General features: G+C 50.6%; 1 protein-coding gene and 1 non-coding gene across 2 annotated transcripts in view; one reads left to right on the forward strand and one right to left on the reverse strand.

The window, feature by feature from the left end:
- The window catches only part of SCAPER (S-phase cyclin A associated protein in the ER), a 346,349-nt gene extending 328,487 nt beyond the window's left edge, over positions 1–17,862 (forward strand). Inside the window, exons 25-27 of the mRNA XM_030889085.2 lie at positions 11,988–12,179; positions 14,954–15,005; positions 17,429–17,862. Coding sequence (XP_030744945.1) covers positions 11,988–12,179; positions 14,954–15,005; positions 17,429–17,532 — 348 coding nt within the window. The 3' untranslated portion in view covers positions 17,533–17,862. The remainder of the gene's footprint in view (positions 1–11,987; positions 12,180–14,953; positions 15,006–17,428) is intronic.
- A 3,449-nt stretch (positions 17,863–21,311) lies between these two features.
- Positions 21,312–21,475, reverse strand: LOC115867957. The gene has a single exon (XR_004045351.1). It is a non-coding gene; the product is annotated as a U1 spliceosomal RNA (small nuclear RNA).
- Between the last annotated feature and the right edge of the window lie 1,973 nt (positions 21,476–23,448).

Genomic DNA, 23,448 nt, shown 5'->3' on the forward strand with positions numbered 1-23,448 from the left:
TCTCTCTCTCTCTCTGTCTCTCTCCCTCCCTCTGAACCTCTTAGTGATCTTTTCAGTACCTAGTGGACAAGGTGCAGGGGGTATTTAAGTGATCAGCTCTCTTTCCATAAAGAACCTGGATTTGGAAATTGAAGGTATCTAAGGAGTTGAGAAATTGGGGTTGCCAAAAAGTCATGCGATGTCCTTTTTCATGTATTCTTCAGGAAAAAGAGATATAAGCCTTTTCCTTCCCATTGCCATATTTAAGTGTATCCGTCAGTGTGGGCGGCAGCATAGGGTGCGTGTAAAGAAACCCTGAACACAAGCTCTAATGGTGTCTGCCAGTTCACCGCCTTCAGAGCTGATCCCCCAGCCCAGGGTGGCTTCTTGAAGCGGACCTCCTGGCTCACTGCTCAGGCCTGTGACCAGCCCCTTCCCCCGCTCTGATGGCAGATGATGCAGAGAAACAATTCAGAACAAGCTGTTGTTGTCAGGTGCCGCCTGGTCGTCCTCACATCTGTTCCTGTGCTTGAGCCCATTGTTGTAGCCACTGTGTCTTCTTGTCCAGAGCCTTCCTCTTTTTTGCTGTCCCTCTACGTCTGAGCATGACGTCCTTCTCTAGGGACTGGTCTCTCCTGACCACACGTCCCACGAGTCCCTTGCACTTGTGGTGCCGCAGTGATTCTGCCCCTCCCCCGAGGCCGGCGTTCTTCGGCTGGGTTCTTCTGACAGACGCCCATCAGACTGGAGGTGGCACTGTCGGGGCTGGTCCCTCGTGCTGTACAGAATTCACGATTTAGGGGTTCAGACTATCTGCAGTCATCTAGTCCAGGGATGGGGAACATTTTTCCTGCCAAGGTCCATTTGGGTTTTTATAACACCGTGTGCCGGCCACACTGGTCACACATGTGTGGCTGAACTCATCCCACTGTGATGGCTGGAACTGCTTCTCTTTGGTGTGTGACGTTAGCTGGTCTGGATGACTGTGCAGTCCTCCGACAGCCTATGGCCGGAGGTTCCCTCCTTTCTTGTGCTGCGAGACGTGTCTGAGAGGAATTGAGAGCCTGTGCCGGGCAAAACCGAGACTCCCCAGAGAACAGACCAGGGAAACAGCGCAGGGCAGGAGGCCGGAGGGTGACTTCTTTGCCAGTCACCCTGACCTCCTGAGCTTTGTGTCCACCTGGGCATTTGTCACTCATCCCATGTCTTATTGATCAACTCCGCTGAATGCCCACCCCATGTCAAACTGTGTGCCAGCAGATGCAGGCATGCATTCAGCCCAGACCCTGTCCTTGTGGGGGGCCACAGCCCAGGGCCAGCACCTCCCGAGCTGAGACCCATTCCTTCCTTCAGCACACGGCCCGAGGGGGCCAGCTCAGCCCTCGGTCTCTAGGACAGATTGAGAAGCAAAGAGACCAAATCTCTCTAGTTTCGGACCTTTGGGCTTGGGGAGGTAGGGGCAGGCTATAAAAAACAACCCAGACCTGCTCGTGGCCTGCAGCTTCTCCATGGAAGTGCTGCTCAGGGGAGGTGGTGCATAAGCTGAACGCTGAGTAGCCACTGCGCACGTGTCATTGTCATAGGGATGACACTGCAGTCACCGGCGGAACAGCAGCAAAGGCATCAAGTGTCAGGGGCCCCGGCCAGGTCCTGCAGCTGCGGGCCGAACCAGCAAGAGGTCATGAAAGACCTGGGGGGTTGGCCGGCACCAGGATCTTGGAGACTTCCCCAAGAAGAACACCAAAAAGGACGATGTGCTCAAGCAATGCCTCACATTTCACCGGGCCGGCATGTGGAGAACGGGGCAAGGACCTCAGGGTTCCACACCAGAGCCCACGGGGCAGCCCTGCTTCCTCCCACCAGGGCTGAAGGCGACATGGGTGAGAAGGGGCCCCGCCCCCAGGACAGCACCCCCTTCTCAGCTCTGGAGGACCACCTTTGTTTCCATGGGATCACCTGGTTTCCAAAGCCAAGCCAAGCCTCCTGTAGCTAACAATGGGGAGCAGCCTCCTCTCTGCCTTGGCCCCTCTCATCTGCTCCTGCTGGACAGGGACCACCAGGAAGAGCCCGTGCTCACAGAGCCTCCCTCTTGCCCTCCCACCTCCCACAATTGCCGAGACTGCATTTAATCTCAGCCTAGAAATCACCCTGGACAGAAGCCAGCTGGGAGGACAGAGGTTTGCAGCGCAGTGGTAGCCTGGGCAGTCTCCTCTGTGTTTCCTTACTTAGGATTCTGATTTGATTGTGTACGTGGACAAATGTGTCAAAGTCTTGTGCTGAAATATTGCACAAAGCCACTTCTACCCTTTCCCCAAGGTATCAGAGTAGAAAAACAAGGTGTGAATGTTCAGAGCATGCCTCTTTAGGTAACGTGGTACCTAGACGTCACTGGCCTTGAGTCCCCTCCTGTCACATTGCTCCTATCCTACCCGAGACCCAGGCTCCAGGTGTCTTGAGGCTTGGTGAGAGCAGGGTGGCTGGTGCGCTGGCCGCCGGCTGCCGTGGGTCCCTCACCCACCCTCGCCACTTTCGCAGAGGAATGCAGCCACCACTTTGTCTCCGCTCTGCTAGAAAAATATCCTTTGTTCCGATGATTTACAGACTCCCCCCGCTGCCTTTCTGAATGAATTCAGATGTCTAGACACTTATATTCGCCCCTCTGCTGAGGACATCGCGTCTCTGACAAGAAAAGGGGAGAAACAAAACAGGAATTCTTAGGCATAAGGAATTTGCCCTGGTGAGACGTAACTCTGTGTATACATTTCTGTCGGACTCGACGGCCCCTCCCCGCCACACTGACCGACGGAACTGGTCTGGCCCTGAGTTGGACAGGCCAGGTCGCAGGGCTTGCTGAAAGCAGCTGCCCCTGCTGTGCTCCATTCCCACTCTCTGTACCTTCCTGCCAGGAGGCAGTGGGACCAGACAGGGTGCTGGTGGAAGGGCCTAGTCCGCTGCTTTTGCAAATCCAGAGACGGTGTGACTGGAAGGCCCTGGGCCGAGTCAGCACGGCCTCCCCTGCCCCCCACCCCACCCCGCCCTCTGCCTCCAGAGTCTGGTTCGAGGCCCAAGCTCATCCACTTATTCACCAGGTGTTGTTTGTCAGGCACTGTACTGGGCACTCTGCCAGCCACTGGGACACAGCAATAAATAAAAAGGACTTGCCCCTGCTCTCGCAGTTTACAGCCGTGGGACTCTTGCCCACCGGGGATGCATGTCTGTCCGCCCTTGCCCAAGGAACTGCATGTCCATCTGGAACAGAGTCCCCTAACCCTTGACTTGGCAGGGCCAGTGGTTCTGTCTTCTGGTCCAAGGTTCACACGGGAGCTGGATTCCCAATGACATGAGGATTTGAACCCTGGCTTTCTGGGAAGGGTAAACAAAAGAATGGGTCAGTGAAAACGCAGAGCACTTGAAGACCATGGATGGTCTCCCTTGTCCTACTCAAGAAGGGAGAGCCAGGACCACGCATGGGTCTCAGCCCAGCAGGGTTCAGAATCAGAGTTTGTAGGCAAAGCAACTTGACGCTTTCAGTGCCGTGTCCTCAAATGTAGGTGAGTTCTAGAAAGCTGGGATGCTCCCGTAGGAGACCTCAGTGTGTGCGCTGCATGTACACAGGACACAGAAAAATTGCCGTAGAACCTTCTTCTGGTTTGCTTTTATTATTCAGTATCGAGGTTTGGGCATGGTCAGGAATCGCAGTTCCCATATAAAGGGATTTTGCAGATTACCAAATTTACCCTTAAAGTGCCCAGTTAATTATTTCTGGTGGTTTCTTAAAATATTACACAGTGTCCCAACTTCTTAAGCAAATGATCCCAAATGCATTTGGGGTTTTTTGTGTGGTTTTTTAATTGTGGGCTAACAAAATATTTGCTATTTCAACAACCTTCAGTGAAAGTGTGTTCATCAGGTTGCTCACCCATTTTCACCCCTCTCCATGCCCACATTCTACCATCACCCTTAACAAAGTGTCCCCCAAGCGTGGTGTTCTTTTCACCGCCTGCCTCCTGCCTGTCCCTGGTACCCGCTATACATGTGCCTAGTCTAAATAAGCAACGGGTGCCCATTTCAAGGGACTAGCACATGCCACACTGAGTCCCGAGGCCTGATACAACGTGGATGACTCTCGAATGCCTCGTGCTGAGCACAGTAACTCACAAAGGGATACGTACTGTGTGGTCCCACTCACAAGAAATACCTAGAATGTACCTTGTTTCCATTCCTTCAGAAATGAGCTCCTACAGTGGTGTTTGGCACATGAGGATTCCCATGTATGTGAAAGCACATTGTGAAGTCGGACAGCTAATGGGTATAAGATGATTTGCTGTGAATGCAGGCACGCTCTCCAGACCAGCTGAAAAAAGGAGACAGATTGGCTTTGCACCCGATGGTTCCAGACAATTTTCTGGATTCTTATTTGTCCTTGAAACGATCCTAATTCCTATCCCTTCGCTTATCAGGCTTCGCTGACGCAGCTTCCTGTTGTCAGGCTCCTTCCTGCTGTGCAGATGCCAGCCTGCTGTCAGCCCCCAAGCCCACTTTGGTTCAACCTGGGCTGGGCAGTGAGGGAAGGCAGGGTGTTTCGTGAGGGCAGCCGCGGTGTTGGCTGCCTCACTCTTCCCTCCCCAGCACCGAGAGCCGCCCTGGGCCAGAGAGATGCTTAGTAAGTGTTTGGTGAATGGCCTGATCTGTCTGCTCAGAAGCCGGTTTGCTCACTTCCTGGTTCTTGGCTGCATTCCAGGTGGTCACAGTTGGAGGAAAGGGGCCCTGCGGGTGAGGAGAATCAGGCTGCTTTCCGTTTCCATAGCATGGTAGACTCTCCAAGGGCCTGCCTAGCCGATGGCCTTCCACAGACACACAGTCTGCAGCCTCCCATCAGGCCTGTTGCATCCTCTAGACCAGACGTAAGCCCACTCCGTACCCTCCCTCCATCCCCTTCTGCTCAGTTTTAAATGGGACTTTTAGGCAAAACTAGCTTACCAGGTATCCGTATCACAAAATAATCATAGGCTACCCCACTGGCACCAAGTGGATTCTGAGACAGGGTAACCCTGCAGGTCCCTAACTGGACATCTTTACAGGAACAGACAGCTTCCTCTGTCTCTCGCAGAGTGCCTGGTGGGTTCACACTGCCGCCCTTGCCCTTGGCACCCTACGCTGACCCCACTGCTCCACCAGGGCTCCTTAGGAATAGCTGACGCAAGGGGTCGTGCCTGACAGTCTCCTACACAAGGGCGTTTGTCTCCATCTCCAAGACCCAGTTTGCCGGCACGCCAAGCCTGCCATGGCTGCTTCAGCCGTCACCCCACAGTGCTCATTTCAGGGTCACGTGTTCCAACAGTTCACCCCTGAGAGTCTAGCCCTGTCACCAACCATTCCACAATTTCAAGCTTTTCTGTCTGATCATTTGAGACAAACCCTTGGCACAGCCCAGCACGTACGCCAAGAGCTGGTTACTTGATACCCAGCCAAGAAGAATATAGGTTTTTGAAGAAAGGCTTATTGTGTTGGTTCAGTCTGCAGCCAGTGGTTGGTTTCATCTGTTTAGAGTAGCAGTCTGTCATCTTCATCTGCATCTGGGCTGGCAAAGTCGTGCAAGAAGCTGGCTGCCGGCCAGCATGAGAGTGAGCTCAGGCCCAGCGACCGAGCCCCTCTCTGCCCAGGAAGAGGCAAGGCCCATGACCCCCATGGCCCGGGAAGAGGTGAAGGACAAGGCTTGGGCCAAGCTCCACCCTGACTGGCTGGGGGACATGGGACATGTCTCCTGACTTTTGAGTATTGTCTGCTCCCCTCTGGGGGGTGTTTAGAGGCTCAGCTAATGCAAGGAGAGGCGCTTGATAGACTATTTATTGTAAAGGATCTCCAGAAGTCCTATTTATAAACTCATCTTTGCTATGAATAACAGACTCTTCTAATATCTGTTCCTGCCCCAAGAAGGAATTTTTGAAAATAAAATTGAAAACACAACAAAAACCTCCAGAGGTAGTATGGTTGGTAAGTGGGACTATGTCTACAAATATATATAGGTTTGACAGGCTATTCTGCAAATGCGTTGTGAATATGAGGGTAAATCGCGACTGGGAGGCGGACTTCCTGCTGTGCTCGGAGAGCAGATGTTGTGGCCCACTGGTGCCCTAAGAAGGCCTGGGAGTTCTTCGAACAGTTAAACTCTAGTACCACCCACACCCACAAGGGGGGCCAAGGGGTGGGGGGAACTTTCCCTGAGCTCTCCTCATAACAACACACCCCAGGCCAGAGCCCTTAGAACGGATGCTCAGAATGCTGAGGGTAAGTTCCAAGTCCATCTCCCTTCTAGGGTAGGGAACAGGTTATCCCAAAAAGCCACTCTTGAGGGACTAGCTATGTAGACCCTACGGCCATGTGATATGGACACAGCTGAAACCAGTGGGTCAGGAGAGGGTCTGCTAGCTCCGGGAGGGAGAGAGAGACACTGCGATCCTCCCCCAGGCAAGGCACCCAGGAGCCTGTTCACCTGGGGCCCCTCAGCATTTGAGTTCTTTCGTTCCAGCCACTTGGAGGCCCTGACCAGCCCTGCAGCACAGGGTAGTGGAAGACTGAGGTTGTTTCCTTCTGAAGCAGGAATTCAGCTACACACTTCAATACGTGATAGCTAAGCCTCGTGGTCTTTGGGTTGGAAAGGAAAGGCTGGCTTTGGCAATGCTGGCTGGGAAGGCATCCTGGGCTCCTCGGTTCCCTTCGGTCCTTTGCAAGAAGCACCGCCTGGGTCTGGATCAGGAGCTCACAACAGCAGCCTGTTAGCTCTGGGCCTGCCTGCTGTGTCTTCCCCTTGACAAATGTAGCACCATACCGTGCGTGTGCGTGCACACAGCCTCTGCAAGCTAAGCCTTTGCATCTCCGTGTACGCCTACCTGTGTCTCTTGGATCTGCTCACACTGGGGTTTCTTTGCAGAGCTGTCAGAACGCATTTCCTACCCCTCCGCCACAAGATCCTGGCTGGCATCCCCACACTGTTTGCATAGCTCCCTCCTGTGCAGGCAGGCCAGGGAGAGGCCACAGCAGTGGTTTCCCAGGGGGCCTTCAGAGCAACGCCTGCGGCTGCCAGACCCCCTCATCCAGGGAGCAGCCTGTGGACGGAGCTGGGGTGGCGGGGCGCGTTCCTGAGGCTTCACGCTGGGAGGAGGAGGATGCTGTCCTGCGTGGGTGCTGAGGCTCCATGTAGTGGAAGATAGCTTAAGGGCCAGCTGGTGTCAGAAGCTGGGGAGTCATTTGGGACCCTTGGTCATGTCCCGAGTTGAACTGTTCTGTAGAGTTTGGGAGAGGAGGGTTTCTCTCTCAGAGCCTTCTTGGCTGTCAGCTTTATGGAAACAGATCACCGAGTCTTCCGTTCAAACTCTGCCTGGGTTTGAACCGCCAGCCTTTTGACCAACAGCTGAGTGTTTAACCATGTAAACCATCGAAGCGAGCCAGCAAAACCCTCACAGCTCACGTCATTTTGTGGTTTTGTGCCCCCACACGCAGTCTCGCTGGATTCTCATCTAAGCCCTAAAGGTTGCCACCTACCTCTGCCGCTCGAACGGGGTTCAGTGATCACCGCAGAGCAGGCCTAGCACTGGGGCCACCAACCACCTGCACCCTCCAGGCTGAGGCCTCGGGGCCTGTGTCTACGGAGAAATGGTTGACCTGGGAAAAGCCACTCAACTCTGAAGCCACCTAATGACCCTGGCAGACTTTCTAGCGGAACATCCTCCTGGCGAGGAGGGCTTGGTGGGAGAGGATGAATCCGGGCAGACAGTGAATCTCTGAGCTGCTGCTTCTACCACATTGTCTCCCACCTACAGACGGTTTCTAGGTACCGGTACCCAGATCTGCCCCAGCCTTCGAGGTCCAACCCATCTTCTCAGAGCAGCTTTCTACATTCAGCTCAGCAGAGCAAGCTCCCCTTCCCAGGAGGGTCCCTAGGACCCCATCCTGCCCTCTCTTACGGCCCAGACATCTCGAAATAATGCCCTTTGTTGCCTACGTCACCTTCCCGTGAAGGTTGCAGGAAGATCATTTCTTCGTGCCTCGCCTTGTGTCTGTAGCACTGAGCATAGCACTTGGGCACAGGAGGCATCCAGCAACTCTGCTGAATTTAGAGTTCTCTTATAGCATGCTGCCTCTGGTGCACCCGAGCTGTAGCTCATGTGGGGAGCACACTGTCAGAACCCCAGAGCCCAGGGATGGCCAGGGTCAGCAGATAAAAAAAATCTATGTGTCCGCTTGTCCACAACAGACTTCTCTTCTTTTTTCTTCCCCTTGTCCTTACCCGATTCCTCTTTAATTCCAGCATTCAGGTCCTCCTGGCTCCCCCTTCCAACCAAAGTACAGCATACACTGCCAGCGGGCAATTTCCTCTTTCTCAGGCCACTTCTTCCCGGCATTGTTGACAGTTCCAAAAACAAGAGGGAGGGGCCACAGGCAGTGTCATGGACGGAGCTTGCATGCGTGCCCACTCACTGTCTCCCTCCCTCTCTCCCTCTCTCCGAGACCAAAGGAAAGAGTGATGGGCGGTTGGGACCATGGAATCATGCCCATCGTCCTCTACTTGGTGGATCATGGAGGTGCTTGTGCTGCCCCTGCCCCTCTCCAAGAAGTCCCGTAAGCACTTGCTCTCGGGCACAGCCACATTGTTGTCATCCCTCAGACTCAAAATGTAGCAATCTCATTTCCAGTGAGCCGTATGTAAAGAATCCAACCCTCTTGGTCATGCCTGTGTCCCAGGAAAGATTCACTTTGTAAAATCCAACTGAGCTGTCCACTTACCATGCAGATGCATGCTCAATAAAACATGCCTCTTACCTCAACTATAAAATATACAACTTTCCTCTAGTTCTTAAATGCTTCCTCCCTCCACTATCATGATCCCGATTCTACCTTACAAATCCGGCTAGACCAAAGGATGTACACTGGTACAGATAGCAACTGGAAACGAATCCAGGACAGATCTCTTCAGAACCAGTGCTGAGAGTGGTGATACTGGGAGGGTGGAGAGAAGGTGGGGTAGAAAGGGAGAACCATTTATAAGGATCTACCTATAACCTCCTCCCTAGGGGACGGACAACAGAAAAGTGGGTGAAAGGAGACATCGGACAGTGCAAGATGTGACAAAAAGTAATTTATAAACTATCAAGGGTTCATGAGGGGAGGGGGAGCGGGAAGGGGGGGGGGATGAGCTGATATCAAGAGCTCAAGTAGAAAGAAAATGTTTTGAGAATTATGAGGGCAACAAATGTACAAATGTGCCTGACACAATGGATGGATAGATGGATTGTGATAAGAAGTGAACGTGCCCCCAATAAGATGATTTTATAAAAACCAAACATACCTCGTACCAAAAAATCGCCGCCTGCAAACCCAGACTCATTCAGCAGCTTGCCCATGGCCACCAAGCCCGTTGATTGAAGGCAGGGATGCAGAAGTGAAATAAACACACTGCCTTTGAGTCAATTCCCGCTCACGGTGAGCGTCCCCTACAGGATAGTGGACCTGCCCCTGGGGTCCCCGAGACTGTGACTCTTCACGGGAGTCGAAAGCTCCACCGTTCTCCCTCGGAGAGACTGCTGGTTTCAAACTGCTCCCCTTTGTGGTGAACAGGCCAAAGCACACGATGACTCACCTTTAGCATCACACCTGAGGGCAAGTAGGAAACCCAGTTTCGGTCTTTTCTAAATCTGCGTTTTGCGAGAAATCATGGTTTCCTTGGAGCCCTGCTCTGCATCTGAAAGTGGGCGTGACATTCAAGAGGTGGGGTGTCTTGATCATTATTGGTCAGGCCCCAGCCCCCTCCCTACCTGCTGTCTCTAATTAATGAGAGTGGCCAGCAAAGAAATCCACCACAAGCCACTTGCAGTGGTCTGCAAGGGTGCTCTTTGGGAAGCCCCTGTATGGGTTGGTTTGGTTTAGTTTTTTTTCAGCTGATGTGTCCTAGAAGGTGGGCCAGGTGGCCTGGCCTGGCACCAGACCCACCAGGTCCTCATCTTAGGCTCCTTGGCAGCCGCCTCTCTGGGTAAGGGAAACTGCCCTAAGAGAAGTGTTTAGTTTCCCATCTGCCACAAGCCATGGGAATGACCCACCAAGCCCAGTGCTTCAGGTTGACCCTGCTAAGGCCTCCCGATTCTCACAGTACCTGCAACATGGTTCACCAGGCAGGGGCCACCAGCCCACCCCACCCTGACTCATAGCCAAGCCAAAGGATGTGGCCCTCAGCATCCCTCCTGGCCGTCTTACCTGGAATCTGGGTATTAAGTCCTGTCGGAGGTGCTCAAATGGGTAAAGCTTGCCCCCCAGGGTAAGCTAACTGCCTGCATCCATTTCTGTTCTCTGCAGTCACAAGTAGTGAAGCTGGTGGCCCATCTCACTACACTAGTGATGCCTATCAATCAGCCCTGCCTCCCACGGGTCTGCCAGCCCCTAAGAGGTTCAGGAGCCCGGGTGGAATGAGTTCCGTTGGCATGAAATCCCCAGGAACCAGGAGCTAGCAGTGTGTCCCTGACAGCCAGAGATTCAATTTAGTGAATCTCCCAGTAATAGCATTTTAACAACGAAGTTCCAAGTTGGGGGGTGAGGGAGTGTTCCTAATTTTTGTCCAAAGGGATGGGGGAGAGACTTCTAATAATGGCATTATTATACTTTCTGAAGTGTGACGACTATTTGGCTGGGTTACAGAAAGTGTAGCTAATAATTAAAATGAAGGTCTAAGTAAATGCTTTATCAATAAGTAGATGATCGGGCATAGTTTTGTTTTTTCTCTGCCAGTGTCAAGAATGGCAGCACACAGCCCTGTGCTGGATTGTAACACAGCGTTAGTCTTTAACATTCCTTCTGGATTGGAAGGTATTAGCAAGTCCCTATCAACATTCCCTAAAGGTTTTTGATGTCATTTTAGCTATTGAACTAAAATATGTGAACTATTACTTTGTTGATTCTGTTCTTAAACCAAACTGCATTATCATCTGAGAGTGTGTTCTTAGAGTATTGTTAAAAGGACTTTGAAAACTTGTAAATCCCTGTAATTTATGTTTCTCCTGCCTCTGCTGTTTCGGTCTGTCCTTCTGGTTTTCATTTGCATGCCGGCCTGTCTGGGTGTGTACCTGTAAAAGTGCGTCCTGCCCCAGCTTCACAGGCTGCCAACCTTCTGGGCGCTTCCTCCTCTTCCACCAAGTGGGCTGGGGCTCCCCAGCTCTTTCTTATTAGAACTGTCTAATCAAGGTTACTTGAAACAGATCGGATTCGGGCATGTCTTCGTTTACCTCTCAGGCCGAGAGAGTAAACGAGGAGGGCTTCCCCCGGAGCGCATTAATGGCATTGCCCCCTTTCTTAAAACGCACACAATCGTAAACCTAGACCGCTCCGAGACATCAGTCTCCTGTGTCTAAACAGTCCTCCTGTCAGAGCCAGTGGCACGGATGGAAACACAGATACAGATATGGGCTTTGGGCCGGAGGAAGGGTCTTTTGGGGCCTGGGCTTGCCGAAAAGGTTTCCATTCCCCAGACAATCAATCGCCTTTTCTTTCCTGGAGGTGGCCTCCACGAGAAAGAGATACATTAGCGTTCAGTATAGGCAGTGAGCGAAGTTAGACTGCAGAGGGCGGCCAGAAGAGGGGATTGGTATTTCTTAGGAGGGTGACCTTGGCAGTTTTTAGGAATATGGCTACTGGGGATGGGGCAGGTTGGGGGGCTGCTGGGGGGCCCCCGAGGGCAGTCCTTTGTTCAATGGATGCGGCTCCAGAATCCCTTTACAGCCACACCTTTCCTCTTGGCTTCTAATCACTCAGAAATGGCTGTGGAGCTCTCAGAAGCTCTTTCTTACAAGATGAGATGGCTTTGTTTTCCGGTCCTTTCTTTCACTTGGCGCTTAAATGAAGGAATGAGGAGTCTGTCTTTGCATGCCTTGGGCGGCTTCTCCAGGGCTCCTCATGAGACTGGGGGAGGGGGGGTTTGTGGGTGGGGGGTGGCCAGCTGACCTGGGGCTCCTCCTCCCTTTCAGGTGATTGTGCAGTCCGGCCGCCACCCCACAGTGCTGCAGAAGCTCTGCCAGTTGCCCTTCCAGTATTTCAGCGACCCACGGCTGATCAAAGTGCTGTTTCCCTCGCTTATCGCCGCTTGTTACAACAACCGCCAGAACAAGGTCATCCTGGAGCAGGAGATGAGCAGCGTGCTCCTGGCCACGTTCATTCAGGTACCTCCACCATGATGCCTCTCTGATGGAAGCCAGGGCGATTCAGAAGGGGAGTCACCCAGCTCTTTACCCCTCGGCCTCCACGGCACCTTGTTACAAACACCACCCATTTCTGGGCCAGGAAATTCATTTCTAAAATAGCCAGGCTAATGGAACTGGGGTGGAGTGCTATATAATTTTGACTGGAAAGATCCCCCCCCCAAAAAAAAAAAAGATGGACCCGCAATTAGAAAATGTTTTTAAAGATGGCCAGACTTTTTTTTTTCTTTTTGGGGCTTTCACTGTTAAAGCCACCTTTCCGTGTACCCCTCACCCCCCACCCCCCTCACCCTCATCCAGTCTAACTCTAGAGAACAGATAATAATTGCTCAAGACAGATCAATGAAAACTTCCGTTTATTTATTCTAGACATTTAAAAAATAAATATGATTTCGAAACATAAGCTGTAACGGCTAACATGTGTCTTTTTCAGTCTAACTAGAGGGAATAGTTAATAATTTCAGAAGACAGAGCCATTAAAACCAGCTTAGTTATAAATTTCTAAGTCAATATTTTCTGTGCATACCGGCTTAATTTTTCTGATCCACTTAAATTTTGCAGGGCTCACCTCAGCCACAGTCCAGTAGCAAAGCAGTATTTTTACACACGGCTGTGTTTCCCATTTGCCGGCTGACCCTGTGATTTCTATCTCTGTATGACTGTTGATTGTTATTCACTGGAAATCTCTTTTCTTCCAAAAGGCATCCCCCCCCCAAAAAAAAAGCAGGGTGTTTGGGCTCCAGGATAGCACTTGACCGGCAGACCATGCTCCTTTTCTTCAGAGCAGCGATGAAGCAGGCTCTCCGGCAGCACTGCCCCTTCCCTCTGCTGTGCTGCGGCCCGGACGGAGCGCTGCTCCTGCCCGGCTGCTCCCAGCCCCGGAGTTGCCCCAGGCGTGGTTTCTGTGGCCTAAACGGTTCTCTCTTAGATGAGCAACTAATAAGCACAAGTTGGCTGATTCTGTTTCAAGCTGGCTTAAAACCCCTTTGAGTCTGGGTTCCAGATTCTGAAAAGTTTTTCCAGTCAAATAGTCAAATCTATAGCTAGGGTTTGGATTTTCAAAAAGGGTCTTACGGTTACATTTAAATCTTAATACATTCTTAATAGTATTACATAGATATCAACATGTAAGCTGCTGCAAAAATTCTTAACGCCTTAGAATTAATTTGACGAAAATAAGACACTCTATGGAGAATTTTTAAATTGTGGCCTTTTAAAATAGAGATACTTATTCCTGCCATTCAACAGGAAATCATTCGGTGCCACCAAAAGTGAACACACTACTTCTACTCACACACCCTGCAGGACCAAGTAGAATGTGCCCCTGCGGGCTGCCACGGCTGTAACTCTCTAGAGGAGTGGCATGCCACAGCTCTCTCCTGCAGAGCACCTACTGGGTGCAAACCACTGACCTTCTGGTTAGTGGCTGAGCACCTTAACCCACTATGCCAGCAGGGCTCCGTCCTGGGACTACATAATAGCAAATAAACAAATCCCGTCCAAAAAAATAATAAATAAAATCCCGCTTCATGGCTATTTCATTAAAGAGCACTAAAGACCTCTTCTATGGCAAATGTGGAATTGTCAGACAGTATCAGCAGGCAGTGGACTGGAGAAAGCCAGGTGGGAAACGGGGCAGGGCCTCGCAGGGAGCGGGGCTGCTTTAGAAGCGTGAGCGGGCACAGGGTGTTTGAGCAAAGGGGTTTCATATCGGTCCCACTTGACGCCCTTCATTTTCTACTGCTTAGAAAACTATGAGAACACAAATGGGATCAGCATCTGAAGTAAAGGTCCTTTGTATTCAGGGTCTTCCCTGGTCCCAATAAACTTCTAAGCTACCTTGTTCATGATCAGAAAGTCCACATTTTAACCCAGATTCTGTCATGGCTACCAAGATCCCTCGTGATCCTTACCTAGGACAGGAGAGCAGAGTAGTGGAGTGACTAGCTGGGGTCTTTTCTAGAAATGGGCTCAAGGGAATGCGTGTTAGGCTTTAGTGTACAGAAAGGCCCCCACGTATTTGATTATTAATACACACTGTAAATGATGTTCAGATCAGACCTAGCAGAGGGTGAGCGGTGTCTGAAGACGTGCATAGTGCATACGTGTTACATGCTCAATGGCAGGGCTCAGCACGCCGCAGTGCTCTCACTGCGTGCATGTGTCTCAGAAGTAAAATGGAAAATGCTCAAGACTATTATCCCAGATCATGGTGTTTTCATTTGTTGGTAAATATCTAGTAATGGCTCTTGGGTCATTTTTAAGTTGTTGCGAGGGACAGGATTGGCGCTTCCTGCTCTATGGTAGGTTTAATATCTGCCTAGATTTACCTGGGCAATCTGTATTGTGTACGAGGAGCTTCACAAACTTTTGAGGAAAATGGAGTTAAAAGACAGTGGAATTTTTCCACAAGCTCTTGGCCCTTTTGAACTACATTTTCCAGCAAAAAATCCAATTTCCAGACTTGGAAATTTAGCACCAGAATGTCAGTGTGTTTATCTTTGTGATTTTTAGAAATGCTTTTAAAATTCTGCCATCATTTTGAGGGAGTGAGTTTGGGTCAGGTGTTCCGTTTGGTGCACGCAAAGACCATCTGTAGTCTCCCTGAGAGGCACACAGAGGAGGTTGTCGGTGGGGGGGTTGGGGGGGCTGCCTCAGCCATGTTCTCATTCAGTCTCGCTCAGTGGAACACTCTGTTCCCAGCCTTGGTGTCAAACTTTTCTTGTCTCCTGCAGGATTTCGCACAGGCTCCGGGTCAGACCGATAAGCAGCCTCATCAGCCCAAAGGTACATCTCCTTTGGAAATTGAATTGCATGCGGTTGTTGGCCAAGCGGCCATGGGTTCCCCCACTCCCTGGAAGTGGGAGGAAACTCAGTGTATTCTGTCACCTGAAAGAGGTGGGAGCTTCAGCTGCCAGTGGATTTCAGGCAGTCAAGAAGTCGGTCTGCCCCTCAGTGACGAGTGGATCGGAATATATGGGGAAATCGAGGAGAAAGCAGAAAGGCACAAAGCACCTTCCTGTCATCTCCGCCCACCTCTAGGCAAGATTAAGGAGCCTCGGGACACAGAAGTCAGCCGTTCTGGCCCCTGCACCGTGGGAGAAAAGGCCTGGCAAATGCTCCAGAAGGCTTCCAGCCCAGAAGCCCCCACGGAGGGCAGTTCTACTCCGCCCGACTGGGCAGCTGTGAGTCGGAGTCAGTGCCATGGCACACACAGTAACGTACAAGATAGGACAGGTGGGGAATAACAACTAAACAGCCACGTTGGGATATTGACCTAAACGACCCACTTACATTCTGAAACCGTAGATGTCTGATAGCCTGCCCATAGCCAGACAAAAGTTACCGATAACTGTAACCCGTATTTTCCCCTAAATTTAGGTCTTTGAACTTCTTTAGTGAAAATAATTATATAAAGTTATCAAACTACCAACATTCCTGGGTCAAGAGATAGTTATACTTGTATTATATTATATTATAATCATTTTTTCCAATGATGTTCCTGCTGGATTGTTCCCAAGACCAGAGTTGGAGATGTAGAACGTTGAGATGCATTTTTATTTCTTTAAGTATTTTGATAGTCTGACTGTCCTTGAGAAATACACATATCCCATCTCTTATTGAAGCCTAATCCAGATGGTCCCAAACTCTCCCATTAGTTTGATAGTCTTTCAAGTGTCCAGTCCAAGGCTCACACCCAGAAGGCCCCTCCAGGGCACCCACCAAGAAGGAGGGAAGTGTGTGTGTGTGTGTGTGTGTGTGTGTGTGTGTGTGATCTTGTACTCTTACACAAAAGAAAAAGTCAAATGCAGTAGACAGGTGTTGAAACAAGTACAGAAGAGAATGGAACTAAAGCTGTTACAATATCCTGAAAAAAATCATAAGAGGGGAAAAAAGCCATGCTCCATGGACCCAGGTACCCAGAGAAGTCAACAAAAAGCTCTGCGGCTTTTCGGAAGTGCACATCAGCAACACAGCCAATACCTCTCGTCTCCGCCAGAATTGGTGTGCAAGTTCAGGTCTGCCCCGGCTCACTCAGCCAGCCGGTTTCTGTGTTTTGTTTTTTAACCCTGTTGCGGGCTACTGGGGAGAAATCAGTTACTGTAACTATTCCTCACAAAGCAGTTTCTTTCCCATTGTGAATAAATACACACTTAGGACACATCTGTTAGTGCACACCTTGTTAATTGGTGCAGCTTTGTGTGGTGGTGGTTTGTTGGAAGATAGGAAACATGGCATTCTGTTTCCTTGCTCTTTCTCCTGACAGCAAAGAATGAGTCAGGTTTTGCCACCTCACAGCCTCAGGGGCTGCCTTGGCCTGTCTGCAAGAGCCTCTCCCTTTTTTCTTTTCCTCAGTGTCTTCTCTGATTTTCATTCTTTCCCCAATTACAGTGGGTTTAATCCACACAATGGGCGTAATCACACAACAAATTGGGACTTGGTCTCTGCTTGGCTTTCAAAAATCATCACTAGGTGTTGGGTCGATCAGTAAATAGTGGGTGCCTGCCACCCTTGCTGATCTGTACCTTGGACCCCTCTCTTCTTTTGGACTTCTATGTCCCCATAAAACGTTGTCAGAATGTTGTAAGTGCACCGTACAGGTGAGCCCCTTCTGCTACGTGTAAAACAGCGCTGTCCCACCTCAGTCTTATTTGCTGAGGAAAATTCTGATTTTCAAAGGCACGCCACCCACTGGCTGCCAGCTCTGAGACTATGGCTTTGCCAGCATCACCAGCCAGTAAAGCCCCCGAACTGTTTCTCCGCTTTGTGAGGTGAGCAACTGAGTGCTAAATCTGACCACTTTAAATTAGACTATACTGGAGAAAAAGTGTCGCAGCTTAGGTACGGATTTGCTAGCTCAGAGAGAGCTCATGTGACCGTCTCATTTTGTTCTCTATAACTGATATTCCCCATCACTAGAGTTCAAAAGCAATTTTGGGGTCCCATTTCACATGGCAGTTAGTCTCTGATATGACAGAGGAAACACAGGCTGCATTGTGATCAAAGTAGATATGTGTTTATGCTAGATCGATAAATAACCTGGTTTACCCAAAAAAAGTATCATGGCCTATTTGAAATAGATGTCTCTCTTTAGTACCCATATATCAAAGTAAGCTTAATTTCTCAAACATTAAAGAATTTAATTTTTTTACTTAAGGCCTTATTATTTTCCTTCTCTTTATTTCGTATTTCTCTTTTTCCTCTCTCAGGAAAATCCCTGGATTCCCAAGACTATCTTGAGCTAGCCAACAGATTTCCTCAGCAGGCCTGGGAAGAAGCTCGCCGGTTTTTCTTGAACAAAGAGAAAAAATAAATGTTTTGGTTGGGTCTGCATTTGAGTACCCTCGTTAATATTTTTAATTGTTCATGTTAACTGTCCCCAAAGTAGCTCATATTCACGTTGTTTATACTCCCCAGCACTGCAGATACGGTTGACACTCTGCGCTGTTTATAATCTCTGTGGACACTTGGATGTTCTGCTTTCTCACGGTGCAGGTTGGGTCTGTTTCATGGATGCACAATATTTGGATGTGGACAACTTCCATCCCATCGTAATATAGACCTTGTGTTTGTAACATAGGTGAAATTAGACATCAAATTAGAAAGTCTGTTTTGTTCTTGTAATAAAATAACTTATTCTGTTTGCAATGCGACATTATTTCATATTTGGTGTTTACAACCTATTGTTAATTAAAGCAGTGTACATTTGGGGGCCGGGGCGGGAATGTTAACGCCGGTTCTTAAAGTATCTTTAAAGACTGAAAGTTTACTTGCTCTAAAGTTCCCTTTTCAAGGTGAGGAGTTAAAGGCACTTTTGCACTCTGGCCACATAGTCTTTGAGATCCATTTTAAATGAGTTTAGAGCATTGTGCTCCCTGGTCTGCCTAAACTCTTCCTAGCTGGCAAGACTGAGAACTTCCTGTAGTATTGCTGAACTCTCCAGAATCTTCCAGGAAAAGAAAGAAATTAGTAATGTAAAAAGATCAATGAGAATGAATATGCCTATAGCCTTTTCTCAAATCATTTCAAACTGAAGCCGTGCTGCGGTAGACACAGCCGAGGGTCAGAAGGCTCTGAATAAACGTGCCCCTGCGCTGTGCTCTGCGGAGCGGACCGAGTGAAGCTCTCACCTGGGAGACTTGGACTTCTCTGTATCTCACGGCTTCTCTGCCGTCAGCGATGGCCATCGCTAAGCTGTTCCCTGAGTGATAGCAGCAATCATTTCTGCCAGATAAAGACCAACCACTACCAAGAAAAAAGACGGGGTGGGGTGGGGGTGAGGATTGATCTATTGATCTGAGCTTTTATCAGACTCCAGATCATCAGGATGGGGAACTGGGGAAAAAACGTTTTTGATCTTGTTTCTGCAGCAAACTTTTCCCAACCGAATGTTCTCGGAGATTTTTTGGAGCCTCACAAAGCTGCCGAGTTATTTATATTCTGTTTTTCTTTGTAATCAAGAGCGAATAAAGTCCAATTTAAAAAAAAAAAAAGTTGAACTCATCCCTGTGCACTCCGTGCCCCTACTGCAGGGTGACCCGGGCCCCTATGCTCCGGGGTACAGAAGCCACAGCCTGCTCAGGGGGCCCACACACACACACCCCGCCACCCCGCGCTGCGTGTGGCTCCAGCCTCCCCAGTCCGAACCACCGGACTGGCGCTCAGGCAGCCCCTCCAGCCTCGGACGAGCCGGTGCCCAGGGCTCCGGGGAGCCGGGCGGGCGCGCAGCCGGCGCCGCGCTCGGGAGACGGAGGCCGGGCCCAGCCGCCCGCCCGCTCCTGGACGGTGGCCCGTCGCTCCTCCGAGGCCGGACCCGAGAGGGCGGAAGCAGGTGTCCTCGGCGAGCTCCTCAGGAGACAGCGCCAGGTCGGGGCACCGGCGTGCAGTTCCCGAACCCCGCAAGCCCCGGGGACGCAGATGGCGAATCTTGGTGGCTGGCCGCAGGGAGTCCGCCGTCAGCTTTTCCTGCGAGACGCTGCACCATCGAATATACTTCTGATCTGGTCGGAAATCTGCCCCAAAGCCATAAATAATCGAGACAGCTGTGATTAACCTCCCTGAAACCAAACGAGAATTCGCAATGAAACATTTAATTGAAGGGTCTCGCTGCCCCTCTCGGAGGAGAGGGGGCTTGGTAGGGACGAAGCTGGGCCCTCCTTCACCCCGGGGGCGCCGACCCCGCTGAAGAGCCCCCAGGCGCATGGCTGCTGGGACCTGGGACAGTCCCAGTCGCCTGAAGGGCCAGGGATGGGCACCCCGTGCCTCCCGACCACGACAGCCGCCTTCGGTCTCAAGTTCCTCTCCGGGCTGCACGGGCCGGACCAGCGTGATTTAAGCCCTAACTCTCCGGGGTTTTATGACTTGAAGACTCTGGGAGCCCCCCGCCCCCCCAACCGGCGGAGCGTGGCGCCCAGGTGAGCGCGGGCACATCTTGTTCCAATCTGTGGGACCGCAGTGCCACCCACAGGCTTCCTCCTGGGCGGGGACCCCACGCGCGGGCCCGAGGCGAGAGGCCCCTGCTGGGTCCACAGCCTGCGCAGCTGACCAAGCCTGCGCGCCCAGCCGGCCCAAAGCCACGATTTCGCCCAGCCTTCCGCACCCAGACCCTCCGTCAAACAGAAGGAGCCGCCTGGGAATGGTTGCCCCAGAGACCTCGGAGCTCCCGGCGGCTGGGAACTACCCCCTCCGCTCAGTTCCCCCCAGAGCTGCAGGGGCTCATCACCCCGGAAGCCCAACAGGAAGTGGGGGCCGCAGCTTCCTGCCCAGTTCCAGGGCTTCACCCTCTATTCTCTTTCCTGGAATTGGCAATGGGGTGCTTTGACTTGGACCCCTGCACCCTGTGAGCCTGAGATCTGAGACATCCGTGCCTTCCCCCTTTTGCTTTGCTGCCCTTTCCCAGCGCAGCTGGGGAAACCTCCCGAGTCCATTCTTCCAGGGCTTGGTGCCAGCTTTCCAAAATTCTTGGGCCTCAGTAATCTGGGAAGGGATCACTCTTCACTATCGCCATTCTTCCGTTTCCCACTCCCACGACGCAGGGGTCTGCTGGACTCAAACCTCGCCCTCGAAAGCTCTGTCTCCCAACGAAGGCGAGACACTGGCCTTGTAAGCTCCTGCCCGCCTTACTCCTTGACCTTCTCCCCCCAGCTGCTGATCTGGCTCACGGAACACTCCGCTATCTGGCAGGATTGCTGCTGGAGCCCCCAAAGCCACTCCCCACCCAGCTGCACATCTGGGTCCCAATTGAATCTCTTTGTGCTCCTTCCCCGTTCTCCTGACCCACTTCTCTGGACCCTCCATGCAGTGCCCACCAGCAAGTCTGTAACGGGCCACACAACTCCCATCCCATCACTGAGCCCAGGTATCTGTCTTCAAGAAAGTATACATCAGTCAGGCCTCTACACGGCCCTACAAAAAGAGTCTGGTGGCGCAGTATTTAAGCGCGTCACCGCTAACTGAAATAGGTTGCTATTGGCACCCACCGAGCCAGCTCTGTAGGAGAAAGCCTGGCGGTCTGCTTCTGTAAAGATTACATACAGCCTAGGAAACCCTATGAGGCAGTTCTACTCTGTCCTACAGGGTCACTGTGCGTGGAAACGGCCTCAAAGACCATTTGTTTTTTGGTTTTTTGGACTTCACCCTACATCTGCTTAATAAATGACTTGAGGGCTTCCTGCTTCATAACCCCACTGGGAAAGGTTTCTGTAAATAGTTCATGTTGTTCATCGTTTTCTCTCCCCAGCATGATCATTCAGCTAATGCTCCAGTTCTCTTTGGTGAATATCCTTTTGGGAACAACAGCTCAAAAGTATGGCCAGCTTATGCCCGGCCCTAGGCATCGTGGGTGGGAAAGTGGAGGGGCAGAGAAAAGGAGGAAGGCCCTTGCCAAGGTGGATTGGCACAGTGATTGCAACCATGGGCTCACACCTAAGAACCACTGTGAGGCTGTGCAGGACCCGGGTGGTGTTTGACTCTGGTGTACACAGGGTCACTGTGGGGCTGAAGCCACAGATGGTCCCTAACAGCAACAACAAACACACAAACGACCATCAGCAGTGGCAGCATCTCCAGTTTTTTGTTTGTTTGTTTTTTAAATAGGGGAGAGCGTGAACGCAGTCCCCCACTACCACAAATTATGTGGTCGAGTTTCCCACATTTGGGGAAAGCGCAGGGGTCAGCACAGCCGGAGTGCAATGGGTGAGCCTCGCTCTGGGAAAACCACCTTCGTGATCATGGTATCTCCCCTGCCAGGTAAGTATGCATCTCCAGTTTTTTAAAGAACAATTGTCTAGCGAGTTATCTAGTGCTGGTATCATAGAAACACTACGGGGGGTGGGGGGACCCCCGGGAGGAGGCTTGAACAAACGGCTCTTTTCTCACAGTTGAGGAGGCCATTGTCTGCATGCAGGCTAGAAGGGAAGTTTCTGTCAGCTCTGGAAGAAGGTCCTGGTCTCTGAGCTTCTGTTCCTCTGGGGATCTTGTAGCCTGGCATTCCCCCCAACCCCCACCCCTTCTGCATTCTAGTTTGCTTGTTTAATCTCTTTTATATCTCAAAACACACCCTGTACTAATCCTGCCTCATTAACATAGCAAGGACAATTCATCCTCAAATGGGAAAAATCACCTCTGGCAGAGAGATCGGGATTTCCAACATGTTAAACAATGCCTTGCTTAAACCTAGTATCTTCATCTATGATAAAACTGAGCTTTAACTGATTTTATGTTCCAAACGGAAGGCTGGTTTCTCTTTCACAATCCATTAAGTACTAAAATTCCACAATCCATTAAGTATGAAAGTTCTTAGAGAATTTTCATTTTAATTTTAATCCGGCCACATGGATGCTGAATTTCCCAGAATTATACCGTCTTCCCCTATGTACTAAATGCTGTGGTATAATAGCCATAACTTTATCCATCTCTGGGCACCCCTTTCCTGCCTCCATTACGTAGGTAGAGCTTTCTATTATTATTAGAGAAATCTCCTGGGGTTGGTGGTGAGAGAATCTTATTTGAAAGTGAATCTGGCTAACTAACTCCCATTTCCCACCTCTGGTCCTTTTTTTTTTTTTTACTGAATTGCGTTTTTACTACACAGCTGAGGAATCTCACTTTGAAAGTTCAGTGAGCATAAAATACTACACTTGTCATTGTTACAGGTAATTTAATTTATAGGGAAATCCCTACTGTATTGCAGAAGATGTTTAAAGATGATCTGGGAACCAGTAAAACCGATATTTATTCATAAAACTAACCAACCGTGAACTTGGCGCTTCACCAGGAACCCCTGTAATAAGGATTCAGTAAAACCCTTTTCCTAAAGCCCCACATGGGATGTGAGGAGCCCCTTGGCATAGCTAGAGTAGAACTATAGGAGAGGAACGCTTGTGGGAATGTACACAATGACACCGATGCAGGCGGGCATCCCAATACACAGTCACCACCTCTTACATGGGTAATTTCCCATCATTCAAAAACACTGTGAGACTCTCTAAAGGGGAGATTTCGATCCCTGAGAGGGGAAGCCTTAGCTGTAATTAGGCAGGATATAGTACAGTACTTCAGGGTCTGCCAAAATTGAAAATTCAGAACTAGTGAACAGTAACTATTAATAAAATTCTTTATTGGAGACAATAATTTCCTATCAAAACCAACTAGACTCAATATTCTGGATAAACGGAAAGAACGGAAAAGTTAGGTTTCTTGGGAGTTTTAGCACACTCTATCCGATGGTCAACTGGACAGTTAAGAAAGGGGAGGGTGCCGGTGGCGGCGCTGCTGTGTTTCTGTTTGGGAGTGGATGGTCTAAGTTAAGAGGTGAATGAAACTTCCTCACAGAACCCAGCCCTGCTTATTAAAACCGTTTCTGGGCACTAGCGAGGTAAAGCTGGTCCTCATTAACCCTGCCTATCTCCTCCCTTATCTCTGCTTGCGGCACCATTTCCTAAATCCTGAAGAAGGGGAATGTTCCCTTTCATACCTTGTGCTAGCATCACCTTGACTTTCAGGAAGTGAAATAGAAATGTGGCTCTATTTTCCCCACTCCTTCCCATTTTCTTTCAGTAATTGCCAGCCTCCTCTGAAGGGGAGGAGGGCCCAGACTCCTGCCACCGGAAACCACACGTCTTTTCTTCTCTGCAGCTGCAGCTGCCCCTCAGACACCCGGTTAGGGACCTGCCCTCCTTCAAGACAAGCCCAGGGCAAAGAAGGGTGTGTTTTTGTATTTGTGACTTGT

This window comes from Echinops telfairi, unplaced genomic scaffold (assembly GCF_000313985.2).
Source record: "Echinops telfairi isolate 266 unplaced genomic scaffold, ASM31398v2 ScPeMD7_7475;HRSCAF=8513, whole genome shotgun sequence".
Lineage (NCBI taxonomy): Eukaryota > Metazoa > Chordata > Mammalia > Afrosoricida > Tenrecidae > Echinops > Echinops telfairi.